The sequence below is a fragment of the Populus euphratica genome, unplaced genomic scaffold, assembly GCF_000495115.2.
Source record: "Populus euphratica unplaced genomic scaffold, PopEup_1.0 scaffold1034.1, whole genome shotgun sequence".
Lineage (NCBI taxonomy): Eukaryota > Viridiplantae > Streptophyta > Magnoliopsida > Malpighiales > Salicaceae > Populus > Populus euphratica.
Genome location: NW_011500895.1, coordinates 48,857 through 62,904, shown reverse-complemented (window position 1 = coordinate 62,904; position 14,048 = coordinate 48,857). Strand labels below are relative to the sequence as shown.

At 33.8% G+C, this 14,048-nt stretch overlaps 2 protein-coding genes across 3 annotated transcripts; both read right to left on the bottom strand.

Annotated features, from left to right (window-relative positions):
- Positions 1-1,980: 1,980 nt before the first annotated feature.
- Positions 1,981-3,424, bottom strand: LOC105116752 (mavicyanin-like). The gene is made up of 2 exons (XM_011014212.1): positions 2,974-3,424; positions 1,981-2,554 (listed from the first exon to the last, which is right to left on the bottom strand). The coding sequence occupies exons 1-2, from the start codon at positions 3,191-3,193 to the stop codon at positions 2,202-2,204; spliced, it is 573 nt and encodes a 190-aa protein (XP_011012514.1). The 5' UTR covers positions 3,194-3,424; the 3' UTR covers positions 1,981-2,201.
- A 1,012-nt stretch (positions 3,425-4,436) lies between these two features.
- Positions 4,437-12,457, bottom strand: EMB2083 (AAA-type ATPase family protein). 2 transcript variants are annotated; one of them, XM_011014211.1, is made up of 12 exons: positions 12,298-12,457; positions 10,874-12,223; positions 9,853-10,025; positions 9,505-9,606; positions 9,253-9,417; positions 8,965-9,105; positions 7,896-8,054; positions 6,550-6,635; positions 6,284-6,362; positions 5,533-5,655; positions 5,226-5,282; positions 4,437-5,128 (listed from the first exon to the last, which is right to left on the bottom strand). In XM_011014211.1, the coding sequence occupies exons 2-12, from the start codon at positions 12,216-12,218 to the stop codon at positions 4,886-4,888; spliced, it is 2,673 nt and encodes an 890-aa protein (XP_011012513.1). In that variant the 5' UTR covers positions 12,219-12,223; positions 12,298-12,457; the 3' UTR covers positions 4,437-4,885. The 2 variants fall into 2 exon arrangements, with proteins under 2 accessions (XP_011012513.1, XP_011012512.1); XM_011014210.1 differs by having other exon boundaries at positions 10,874-12,457.
- Between the last annotated feature and the right edge of the window lie 1,591 nt (positions 12,458-14,048).

The following is a 14,048-nucleotide window of genomic DNA, read 5'->3' as shown; positions in this document are numbered from 1 at the left end:
TTATTGTTACTTATCTTCTATTCTTTAATAGTTTGGTGTGCCTACTTCACCAATAATCTACCTATATAGGCGATAGTCTCTATTATAATGAGTTAAATCACAAGTGATATTTAAGCTGAAGTCTTTCTATTATAAAGATCAAGTCATATCAATGAATAATTGAATAGGCTATGGTTGCTGGTTATGAAATAAAGGGATTTGAAATAAAGGGATTTGTAAGCTTAAAGAATGTCTCAAGGTTCTAAAGTTTTAGGATCATTACCATTATGTCTTTCTTTTTTTCATCATGTTTCTTTGATTCACCTTTTTTTATTGCTTTGGTAGGACGTCCTCAATTTTTTTTACCTTGAGTTGTTCATATTTGTCTTTCATTTGGGCATGCCTCCCAACATTTGGGATTTGAGTTCTTTAGCTTTTTCATGATCTCTTTAGTCTTTAATCTTTAAATTTCTGCTTGCTCCTAGTGTGAGGCATAATCTCAGTCAAGATCGACCTTTGACTTTTGGGATCTCTATTTTCCCTCTAATGTGGGATGTGATCTTAGTTAGGATCAATTCTTGATCATTAAAATTTTCATTTTTCCTTCAGTGTGGGGTGTGATCTTATTTAGAGTTTTTAGAAAGAAAAACTTATTTAGACTTAAATGAAGACCACGAGGGATGTATTTTTAGAACATAAAGGGATAACAAAGATGACATTTCATCATTTCAATCGCAAACAGTTAGAACTGATAAATTTTATCCTCGTCTAGTGTTATGATTTTGAAACTTTTATAATATGTCTTTGAGTTTTTTGAATCAATGACTAGCAAACAAACTATAAACAATTATGCATACTATTAAAATATGGTTCAAGAAACATAAAATATGAGTTAGGGTATAGAAAGTGATAAAACTTGTTAGGGTCCTTGTATTTGTACCACTTTTCTTAAGAAATCGGTATCATACAAAACCCTCATTGAATGATAGTTAATTCCTTAACACATGTAGTGGTAATATGTGTGGTTAGAAGCTCAGAAAATATCAGACTACCATGAATGGATCCTTGATACTTCTCTTAGGTTCCTTGGTAATAGATTGATGGTACTAAGAATATTGCTTTATTTGAAAATAAGGATGATCTTGTTTCGTCACTTGTTTTTCTACTTTAATATGATTCTTCATTGCTTATTTCATATTGAAGAGAATTCTATTAGGGAGAGTATGCAAGCTTCTTATAAAGAGAAGTTATAAACTCCACTAATTAGGACTTTAATAGTAGTAGGTTCAAATAGATCTTTTGGATTAGCATTTATTCGTTAAATCATTAAAGATATGTAATAATGCTTCCATTTTGTTATTGGTTGATGATAAAAAGCTTAGTTGTGTTCTTTTTAGCTAGAATACTAGTGTTAGAATAAAAAATGATCCCAATATAGAAATCGTGAAGGCCAACCATGGAGTTAGGTTCAATCATATAATACCATATCTTAGCATATATAATACCATTTCTTAGCATATAGGGAAATCTTACAAGTACCACCACTCTTTTATATTACAAGCTCTATAATGTTTTGTATGTGCTTTTTGAGATTTATTAGGTCATTATAGTTATCTAAGTTAGTATTTATAACAATACGATCTTTGAAGAAATAAGTGTGTATCATTGTGCTAAAGTGGAGAGTTTTCTAGCTCATAGGAATAATGTTCATTCTTAATAGCTTGCGTAGTTATTAATCTCATCTCACACTCAGGATTTTTTCTTCAAAATGTATATGAGCGAGATTTAGAAGAATATTGATGGCAATAATCATACTTATGCCCGGGGTAGTTAAGAAGTGCTTTTCATAATAACTTTTTTAGAAAGTTGAGCTTCATGCTTATTTTATGTTGTTTTTATACTATTTTTTCAGGGAACTACAGTGAATTAGGCTTCCAGGATTTTTTTAAAAAAAAAAATGCCAAATGATTTAAATTAAATCACACTGGATGGAGTTAGACATTAATAAAATGCTTTAAATTCAATAGCAATAGCGTTTCTTTGAAAAAAGTACAAACTCCGAGCATATTAGATCCAACAATATGCAATGAATGACTACAAAGACAAATGCTCAAACACAAGATTCCACCAGCGGGAATCAGATACCAAGGTTTTTTTTTCTTTTCTTTTTTTCAAGAAAACCAACCTATATATAGCTAATAACAATTGAAAAGGAAAATAGGTTATGCTAAAGACCATAACAAAGCAATCAATGTGGCCATAAGAGCCATTGACAATGAACCAAGTGTCCCTGAGACTGATACTCCCGAACTTAGTTGTGGGGATGGTGCTAGGTATCCAGGTGGAGCTGCAATAAAAGGAGGAGAATGATGGTGAAGACCCATCACCTCAACTAGCAAACGCTGGCCATTCTTGCAGTGACTTGGGGTTCCACTAATATAGTAGAATAGTCCTGACTTGTCGAGCTTGAACACTCTATTTCCATTGTTGAAGGCAACAATATGTTTGCTAGCATCGCAGTGGTAGTATCCCCACTTGTCTACTTCAATAACTGAGTCATTCTTATAATCAAAGGCTGCAAAGAGGGAAAACAACAGAGCGAATCATAAATCTGAGAACGTAAATGCTGCTGGCTGCACAAAAAAGAAAACACTGTTTTAAGCTTGTACTCATTCTCTTGCAAGAACAGTATTCTTTGGTCATAAATCATTCTTATCTGGTTTCAGAATTATGATGTTTACACAGGACAGCCCATATTTCCTTCTTTACTTTCTCATAAGCAAGTAGAAGAACATGAAAAGGAAATTTCCTGGTGAAAGAAAAGTTTACGTTTCTACCATGTAAACATTAGTAACCGAACAACGGTTACACGCTAAGTAAAAGATATTTATAACCAGAGAAAATCATGCAATCCTAACAGCATTCAAAAAACTTAGGTGTAGAAGTAGAAAGCAAACTGTAGAGTCAAGATCTAGCTAACTGTAATGAACTCACAGAGAGAATCTCCAACTTGGAATCTGTTCCTAGTAGCCCACTGAGCATACAACGAAGAGTTGTCTTGTCCAGGTTCTTGCCATCCAAACACATCCCCAACTTTGAACACTCTTTCTGCGATAACCAAACCATTCATGGACGCAACAGTGATGATAGAACAAATGCAAAAGAAAGCCACAAGAGATGTCATTTTGGAGATGTTCATTGTTGTCGTCTGCATGTATCTGCTAGAGGGCTTTTATATATTTTAAACGAAAGCATGATCGATATGATGGGTGTGGAAAGTAGTGGTTGGTAGTTAATTCAACTCAGAACGTGGAGGATTTTGGCGGTTACGTTAATCGGGTAATGGATGGTTTGTGAGATAATCGAGCGTGGATTAGTGACAATTATGACTTGAAGAAATCTAGAATTGATTTGACTCTTTCAAAAGAGGACTTAGTGGGACGCTTTACTAATTTTAAGAATGTAATAATGATTTAAAAAAAAATTATTAAATTTTTTTTATTTTAAAAAAATTATTTTTAATATTAGTATATTAAAATAATTTAAAAATATCAAAAATATATTAATTTAAAATTAAAAAAAATAAAAAATATTTTTTAAAAAAACACTTAACCACACTACTATTATTAATAAGACAACTTCTATAACTTCTATGATTATTCAAACTATGATGTGCGTGTCTATATATATATATATATTAGATTATTACCTTGAAACAAAACTTGGTAATACTGCCAAGTCCAACGTAATCACGAAGTTATGAAAAATCAAGTAGGATTTTAATTAAAATATAACTATTTATCACCTTAAAGGAGTAATTATTATTATCATTATAGGAAATCAGTTTTAATTTATTACGAATAAATGTATTCGTTAAATCGTAAATTTAAAATCTCTGGAATTATAATAACTTCAAATATAATCATACCGCTAATCATACCGCTATACTTTTCTTAAAATCACTTGGGATGAAGTAATAATACCATATATCAGACACCACGCCCCAACAATTGAAACTTCTTTGCCATTGGTCTAGGAACATTACTTTAGAATCTTCCATAGAGTAAATACTGGCCTTGCCACTAAAACTAAAAACATTACTGTAGAATCTTCCATAGAGCAAACAAGTAGAATGGAGAACTTGAACAAGTTCTAGACGCAAAAGGCCTGTTTCTCCCCATTTTACAAGACAGTAGTAAAATGAAATTTTCAGAACCAGAGTTTTATGCAGCATGATCAGCCAAAAAGCCTCGTGCCAAGTTGATACAAATGAAAGATTAACTAGCTACTTGTAGTTGGTTTTAGACCAAAACGTTAAGACCATTTTGTACATGGAATTGAAGATCTACTTTTAAACTTAATGGAAGGTAGAAGCTCTTGAACATGTAAATAAACAACACAGCATCCATCATGAGAGAATCGCATATCTGACAATTACAACAGAATGCACCGGATGCGAAAAAAATTTCATTAGCAACTCAGTAAAACTCAGAACAGAGATAGGAATGGCTTGGCTTTCAAGGGCACAACCAGTTAGTAAGAAGCAAATACAAGCTAACTAAAGCCTATTCGACAAAAAAAAAAATCATAATATGTGAAGCAAAACAGAAAATGATTGCAGAATATATGAGAGTTCAGAAAAAAGGTAAAAGGATGAAGCACTGTCAAAATTTCCCCCCACACGTAACTTGGACTTCTGTGTGCCTATTGTATCAGCTCATCCGTGATAGATCAAGGTGATGCATGATCTAGGTTTATCATCAAGAAGTTTACCTCACACATTAACATAATTTGCACGGTTCACAACTAGCCGTTCATTTTTAACATGCAATCAAGGTAACAGCTGCTTCCCATGGCTAATTTCCTTGGCTAATGCTTTAGCATAAACAAAGATCGAGTTCCATGCTTAAATTGAGCTCTCTTGGCAGGTTGCTCTTGCATTGCTTGTTGTAGTTGTTTCATTCTGGTGCACCAACATTTCTTGAAACTGTGCACGCTTGGCAACTCTGATGTCAAGAATACTTGGTGGCATAGGTTTGATCACACCATGCAACTCAACTAAGTTAAAAAATTCTTGTTTGGTCAAACTTTTCTTTCGGACAAGTTCATCAACAACAGCATCCATCAGTTTTCGGTTCTGCTGCAGAATCTGACACAGACAAATTGTTTACACAAGATGAGGAAATTGGGAAGTTGCAACTGAGATCATCTTTTGCATTATATTAATTTTGCATTATATTAAGTACCTCTTTTGCACCATCATAACAAAAGTTCATAACTCGTAGCGCCTCCAAATCAATTTCCTGAAATTTGCAAATTTCCATCTTAGAATGCATTAGTGCAATAATTAGCATATAATAGAGATGACAATGTTTGCATTAGCGTGTCATATATTGTAAATTTGCTCTATATAGCCATCTTCAATCCACTTTCAGCTTGTATAAATGGTAAGGGAGCAATATAATCACGCTAGTCTATATGGTAATTCAGGTGCAAAAAAATGCGTGGTGCATGTAACCATGATGCAGTGTAGAAAAGATCATGAATCCCTACATTAATTCGATCTGCAGCCCAGAAGTTGGATAAACCATGATGTTTCTCAGAAAGGCCACCAAGAACATAGCTCCGTGCTGCTGACCTAGCATTGTCTGCTGTTTCAGCCCATATTGTACTTAACTGGAATAATTTGATGTATCAAGGCAAGTATTAGCATACCAGTTAAGATATATAGAATACAAAATACTAATCCTGATACACAGAACAATCAACTTACACGACAAACCACATATGATGATATCAAAAACACAAAACTACATGAGGGTTTTGATATTACCAATGACAATAGCTTTCTCAAAGCCTGAATGTTAAGAATTAAGGTGGTCCAACTAAAACGAAGTAAAAAAAACTGTTTGCTTGAGAAGCTGAAAAAAATATTCTAATCAGAATAGTATAACAAATTGATGCAATACTTCATTTACATCATTCATCTGTTTTTGAATTCATGGTTGGGTGCTTTTTTATGCAAAGTGTTCTGCCATGCAATAGCTTGTAATTAGTTTAATCAACAACTCAACAAAGAAAGAACATCATTTGACGTCGAGTCAGATCTTAACATGAGTTAAATCAAGCAAATGACTCGGAAGACTGTTTCTTTCTTTAGGAAATGCAAAAAGACCTACTACTGAAACCAATAAAACAAGACCTTAAATGCTAACAAAAGAATGAATAGCTAATATCCAAGCATCAATCACAACATATATCCAATGACCTACTGAATCACACATGTTAACAAAGGTTTATTTACCTGACCCTCACCATACCAAAGCTCATCAGCTGCACGTGGTGCCAGTTGAACGGTGATATGGTCCAGAAGGGATTGCCGACTGCATGATACAAAGAAACAAGAGGGTATCTTAAAAGAAAAATATGAGTCCATAAAACTATTTCAACAGTACAATTACTGCAGTAATCATAACACGGTGCTATTGTATCAATCACAGTTTGGCATGATTGATATTTGGCTATCCTTTGAGCAATAAAAGACATTGAAGAGTTAAAGGATACATATACCTAAGCATTCCTTCCTTAAATTTGACATGATCCATTTTCATCCGCACATAACCAAGTTCCCTGCCAGCTCTGGGAGCAATTGTTACCTAATCCAATAAATAGATAAGTATAATCCTATAATTTTAAGGTTCAAAATACATTTATTATGGGAACAATTTGTGATATATACTAGCACAAATACCCAACAAGTTTAATTCCTAGGTAATCATCTCAACAAAGTCAAATATTTCAATAGCAAGCAGAATAAAAGGCAAGACACTGACATTCCCCAAGCTAAAGACAAATGACAAATACAAAGATGTGATGATTTTAAAATATTTGAAACATTATTGGAATACCAGAAGATTAACCACCAGAAATTGAACTCCTGTTGCAGCTAGAAAAGCCCTATCCCTATAACAGGGAAGATTCGACATGTAAAAACCCCCAAGAACTTACCATAGTTTTTGTAGAGTTGTTTTGTTCGTTTATAATGTTTTTCCTGAAAGTTAAAACATCATTTTGGGCAAATGATAATGAAACACCATGACACCGAAGTCACAGCAAAGACTAACACCATACTATAGAGTCCATTGTTTGAAATATTTCTGCTTCTCTGTCCATGGTCGTGCTCTAGAATTTCACCATTTTCTATTAGAATTTCCAAGAGTTTCCAAGAATATGAGAGAAATTTTTCAATGTGCAATATATATCATTAGAAAAGGCAACATCCCCTTAAAATCAAGGTTACAAACAAAGAACAGGCAGAATCTATTCTCTTTCTTTCTTAAATCTATTAGTCTGTCCAAAGAAAAATTATTTAACCACTCAACAGCAACAAAATGTGAAATAAATTTGCTGACTATCCAAGTGTTCAGCTGTCAAAATGCATACAAATCATCAACATATGCCATGAATTTGATTCATCCTCCCCAATCTTCAAAGAGTTCAATAAAAAATGTCTAACTAATCCAACTTATTTTTTGAAAAAAGCCAGCAACTTCTCATTTTTATTGTGCTTTGAAAATCAATGCCAGTTGTATAGAACCACAACTAGTACTCAAAAGGCTTGAGCAAATATTCATTGACTCGGAAAAGTGCATAAAAATTATGTGGTACATTTAGGACCAATTTTAAAAATGATAAGGCTGTTATTCTGCACTCACGTTGTCTACACATAGAAACAAGCTATGAATTGTGCCCTATGTTCTCCATCTCACACATAAAAAAAGGCATTTCAAGTAAACATCAAGAGTTTTAACTTAAAATCTCTCTCTAAACAAGAATAAAAGTGAGTCAAGGAATGCAACTGAATCAAAGAAACAGTACTATGAGAAAACTAATAAAAATGAATTTAAAAGCCATACAAACTCGATATTTCTGAGATCAGGAAAGTTAACAGCCACAACAGCCATGGCTGCTTCATTAATAGCTACTTGCTTCCATGTTTCAGGGCTCCTTTCCTTTCTATCCAGCATTCCCCTTTCCTCTATTTGTGCAGCTTGTAATAAGTCATCAGTTGTAATCTGCACAGATGCAATAAATTATTCACTGACATTATGCTATGCACAAAAGTAATTATTAAATTATAAATCAAATCATTTGGGAAAAAGGTCACTGAGAAGAATGTATAATATAACTAACAAATTAGCCATAGGAAATAAGCAAATATCCATTTTTTTACAGCTAGGCAAATAATATTTCATTAACATTTCAATTCTTCAGAAAAACAAACTATTAAAAAAAATATGCAAACTAAAATAAAATGATTTATGGGATGAAGTAGCCGAGGCAGTAAAGGAGGATAAAAAATTAGATGACTCAAAATCTCATGATCATCCATATTGTGGAATGGCCAATATTAGAGGTGGTTGATCACATCCAAGTAGTGGCTGGTTTTTATCTACATGGAATTCTTATATTTCAAATTTTGAGGACTAAATAGAATGTTTTAGTGTGATCATAAATTATAAGCAAACTTAAATCTATGACGGTGTACAAACCATGAGCTGGTCCCAACAGTAGTTAGCTATGTTGTTACCACAATATAATTCCTAGGAATAGATAGGAAAAAAAAATGAACCTCTCCTGACCATAACAAAAGCAGACACTTAAAGTTTATTTTGGTATAGGAGATGGCTATGAACACATCATACTTGTCAAAGTAATATTTGGGACGGAAAATATTGTCTCCTAGATTGCCAAGACAAAGAATGTTCTGAATAGGAAATTGAAGTCCCAGTTCCATCAAGTTTTGTGGGAGACCTCCCAGTACGCAAATGCTTTTCCATCTACTTGGTTCAAAGAACAATAAAAGCTGCCTAAAGTCCAAATCATTCCATTTCTCACAGCTCCTCTTCAGCAATTCAGGTCTAATGACATGAAATCATACTGGCAAATGGAGTAAGATTTTCAATTTACAAGAATAGGCAATACCTCAGTCCTTCCATCGCGCATCATATTAATTGCAGCAACCTCGATTATGTTGGCCAGCTCTGCACCAACCATTCCATCTGTCATGCTTGCAACAGCCATATAGTCCACATCATCAGCCATGGGTTTCTTACGAGCATGAACCTATTACCAAAAAAAAATAAAAAAATAAAACAGGATAAAAAGAAGCTAAAAGGCATGGAATGGCCTAGTTTCTCAATGCCATAAAGAAAATGACAGGAGTAAAAAAGAGGAGAACACAAAAACATGATGGAGATCATAAATTATTACCTTCAGAATTTCCATGCGGCCTATGAGGCCAGGTTTAGGTATAAATATTTTTCGATCAAACCGCCCAGGCCTCACAAGTGCTGGGTCTAGAATGTCTGGTCTATTTGTGGAAGCAATAGTGATCACTTCCCCTCTACCTTCAAACCCATCCAAGGATACAAGGAGCTGGAATTAGGAAACTGAACATCAATCCTCAAATGCAGGTTTATCATAAAACAGCAGCATTGAGGTTTAGGATACGCCCCAACCAACCTGATTTAGAGTGGCATCACGTTCTTGTCCACCAGAACCTTTAATCAAACCACGCTCCCTTCCAACAGCATCCAGTTCATCAATGAAAACAACAGATGGAGCCTATGCAAACAAAAATAAGTATGATGACATGTGAAAAAGATTAAGGTTCCCAGAGCTTGAAAAAGAGGTGTTGCAATCTGAACAATATTCAGCTCTATATTTGAATTTGAAAGCATTGGGGAAAAAAAAGGTAAATACATGTCTAAATTCATAGTGAGAACAAGTTTAGAATTTAACATCAGCAATACCACTCCAAGCTATCATGTGAAGAACCTTGATAATAGAGAAGCTAAAGAGAACACCTACGTTTTCCTTTGCTTCTTGGTAAAGTGCTCGAACTCGAGAAGCACCAACTCCAACATATATTTCCACAAATTGAGATGCAGAGATGGAGAAGAAGTTTACACCTGCCTCGCCAGCCACAGCTTTTGCCAGTAAAGTTTTCCCCACCCCAGGGGGGCCACAAAGAAGTATGCCACCTGATTGAAAAATGGATCCAAGCGGACAAGTCATGCACACAGGATCACAAGCATAATGACTTCATAAAAATAATCTAATTGGCAATGAAAATCAATAGGAATCACAAACATAAATAAAACATAATTCTTTGCTCCATATCCCTTTCATCTCTTGCTTTCAAAAACATTTAATAGCACAGAATACTCTATCCACAAGAATCTCCAGTAAACTTCAACGAGATCAAATCTAGTGTCTGTAATCATCCCAGAAATTGACCAAAGGGAAGATTCATACCAGTATATGAGGTCATGTAATTTGAGATGCAACCAAAAGAATGAGTTGGATAGAACTTACATAGTGAACATCAAGCGTTTAAAGAGAATATCACAAATAGTCTATGATAATTTTGCTAAAAGCAAGCTGTTATTTCCAGTCCTTTCTGCCTCTACGACGTTGTCTGTAAAAGTTATGTTTGAGTTTTTCTTTTATTACTTAATACTCGTGAAAGAATGAATGCCTGCAAGGCAGCATATTAGTGTAAAATGTTAATTTGCTATGATAGTTCAACCTGTGCTGCATTTTTTTATCTTTTAATTTTATTTACACAAGTTCTGCACAAGGGAAGTTTATTTGCACAATCCACTTCCAAATTGAATGTTTAAAGTGACTCCACAACATGCTGAGAAAAAGTGCAGTGTTTGATGTGATTAAAACAAGAACAATAACATAAAATGTAAGGTCCTCTCAACCAAATCCTCAAACTAGATAAAGAACATAAATGAGATGACAAGCCACGAAAACAAATCCTACAGAAAGTTCAAATAAAAAAATCATTAAAATTCCATACAATGGCTTTCCAAAAACTAACCTGGGATCTTCACTCCTCTCCTGCGGTACATCTCTCCATGTGTAAAAAATTTCACAATCTCTTCAAGTTCAAGACGTATTTTCCCAAGTCCTGCAACATCAGAGAACTTCACATCCACACCCCTTTCCAAGTACTGAGGCAATCTCTTATTATGTGCACGCCTAACACGTGCTCCTGACTTCATGAACTGCATAGCCATCTTCAAATAAGGATTCTGCTCCGCTTTCCCAGGCACGCTCTCATCTTCTTCCTCTTCTTCAATACCCATCAACTCCCTCTCTAACTCCCTCATCTTCTTTCTCTCTTCAGCCTCTGCCTTCTCAATCTTGAGCCGATCATCATAGTCCTTCTTCTGCTTCCGATAACTAAGCACCACTGTACGATAAAATATTACAAAAAACACCAACCCTAACAAAGTTGTCACATTTGAGTCCTGTGCTAAATTTGCCCACATACTTGCCATTCTTGTATAATTCTTCCGTGCATCACGCAATGACTCTTCATACTTCTTTATCCTAGTCTCCCTCTTTCTCCTCCTGTCCTCGTCTTTCTTCTGCATCTTGATTGCCTTCTCGATTATTTCTCTTTCCTCTCTCATTTTCTTCAACTCCTCCTTTCTTTGCCTCTTAAACTCCTCTCTGGCCATCCTCAACTCCATAGCTCTCTTGGACTCCTTCTTAGGCTTTAACCTCGACAGCATAAACTCTGGAACTTTCCACAAAAATCCTAAATATGGCTTAGGAAGCTCAGGTCTCTTAACCGGAGGGGAATATGCATTCACACACAAAGCATCAATCTTGAACTCATCCCATGAATCCCAAAACCTCCTATTACTCTCTAACGAGGGCAAGACAGTCCTGAACACTTGATTATCATCTAAAACCACTAAAACAGCCTCCGGACGTTGTTTTAAAGAGGCATTAGGCGCTTTAATCACATGCTTGAGCTTGTTGTTCTCTTTTAAAATCAAAACTTGAGTATATGGTATTCTATTGGATACAACTGGAAGATTCTGAGACCATTGTTTAAGCTGGTCCGGTGTCAAGGCTTCTTGTTGTGTCTTTTTTAAGGTTTTCTTTTTATGGTAAGTTTTGGGTGTTGGTGTGGCAGCAAAGGCAGGGTGTGGGGTGAGAGAGGTGGAGATAATAGTGAGAGTTATGGGTAAAGAGAGAAAACTGAAATGGGTTTTTTTATTGGTATTTTCAGTTTTGTTATCATTCTCAAGAATTGGGTCTTGTTTCTTGCATCTAATGGAAGGGTAAGTGATGGTTCTTAGTGGGATTTGGTGGGGTTTTATGGTGGTTTTGGGGTGTAGTGAAGAGCTCGAAGGGAAATGACAGGCCATCAAAACTGAAAATTATGAATTTTTTTTCTCAAACAAAAGAATAGAGAGACAGGGACAAAGGCATAGAAAGGAACCTTACATTGTTGATTGTGAGACAATGAGCCATGGTTGTGCTTGATTGAATTGAATTCGAAACAGAGATGATTTTGCTGTCTTCAGCAGTGCCTCTGTTTCTGTTTTACAAGATAGAGAGACCTAACCTCATCTGAACTGGCCTTGTTTCTCCTTTCATGCAAGAAGACATCAAGACACGCCTTCCTCTTTTTTTGTAAATATTAGGCCTCTGTGGCCCAATCCATCTGGGCCTTCGTTACCCGTTTGATATGTCTATTCAATGAAGCCTTGTTCTTAGTCGTTCTCCAAGATCGATTGAATTTTAAGATACCAATTACCAAGGGTTACGAGAGGTAGTAAAAGAGTGTGTGTGTATTTGTCAAAAACTCAAGCCAGCTCATAAATGAGAGTTATCGGCCTAACCAAGTCCACAAACGAGAGAAAGCTTTTGGCCCAACCAAACCCTCTTCTTTGCCCAATTAAACCCTATTTTTCTTGGGCCAATATAACCTTTTTTTTTAATTTTGATACACCTTTATTTTTATTGTTTCATTCAAGTACTACATAACTTCTTCTTTTTTTTAATTTTGATACAGCTTTATTTTTATTGTTTCATTCAAGTACTTTAGTTAATTTTTCATTTTCTAATGTATTTTTGTAAAAATACCCCTTAAAATAAATATATTAAAATAAATAAAAATATTTTAAATTAAATTAAGTGATTGTAAAAAAAAAAAAAATTCTTTTACATGTAAACTCTTCTCATCTTGGAAAGACTAAAAAATATTTTATAACTAAAAATTAAATTATTGATATAATTAAACTATTTATAACATAAATAGAAAGTTAATGAAATTATAACAGATAGACTATATTAAAAAACTTGACTAAAAGAACCTAAAATAATGATTTATCAGAATAAAAAATATTAAAGTTAATGTACTTGACTATTATAAAAATATGTATAACATAAATAGAAAGTTGATGAAATTATGACAGATAGACTATATTAAAAAACCTGAGTAAAAGAACCTAAAATAATGATTCATCGGAATAAAAAATGTTAAAGTTAATGTACTTGACTATTATAAAATGAAAGTTTAGAATATAAATAGTGATTCAAGGATAAAAGATACATCATCAAATAATAGAAAAGTTGATGAAATAAGAACAAGATTACTTGATTAAAGTATTTTAAAATATTAGTGCACTCAAATAAAAAGGAGTTAAAATTCATATACTTGATTAAGAAAAGACATCAAATTAGTATATACTAATATTGAAAATTTATATAGAGTAATAATTCTTTTCTCGTATTTACGAGTGAGGGAGCACAACTATGTATATATCTAATAAGTTATCTTTTATAATAAAACTAACAATTGTGAACAAAAACTTATGTGTGCAAGAAAGCTATCGGGAAATATAATGTTATAAAGCTGGCACAAGTTAATTATTTTTTTGTGATTTTGGCTAATATTAGTTTTTATAATTTTCTTTTATGAATACTAGCTAATTCCAGTAACCTAGAAAGCTAAAGCAAAAGCAAGTTGAATGTATCATAAGCTCTAAAAGTGCTTTAGAATAAAGAAGAAAATATTAAAGTTGTGAAAAAATTTCATACAAAAAATAAGTTTTTCATGGCTACATCATTTGGTTGGGTTGTGATTGGTATGTGAGCTTAAGGCTTTAGTAAATATAAAAGATGAAAATAATGTAAGAAAAAAAATACAAGGAACAAGGAAAAAAAAACTTATTAAGACTTTGTCTATAAAG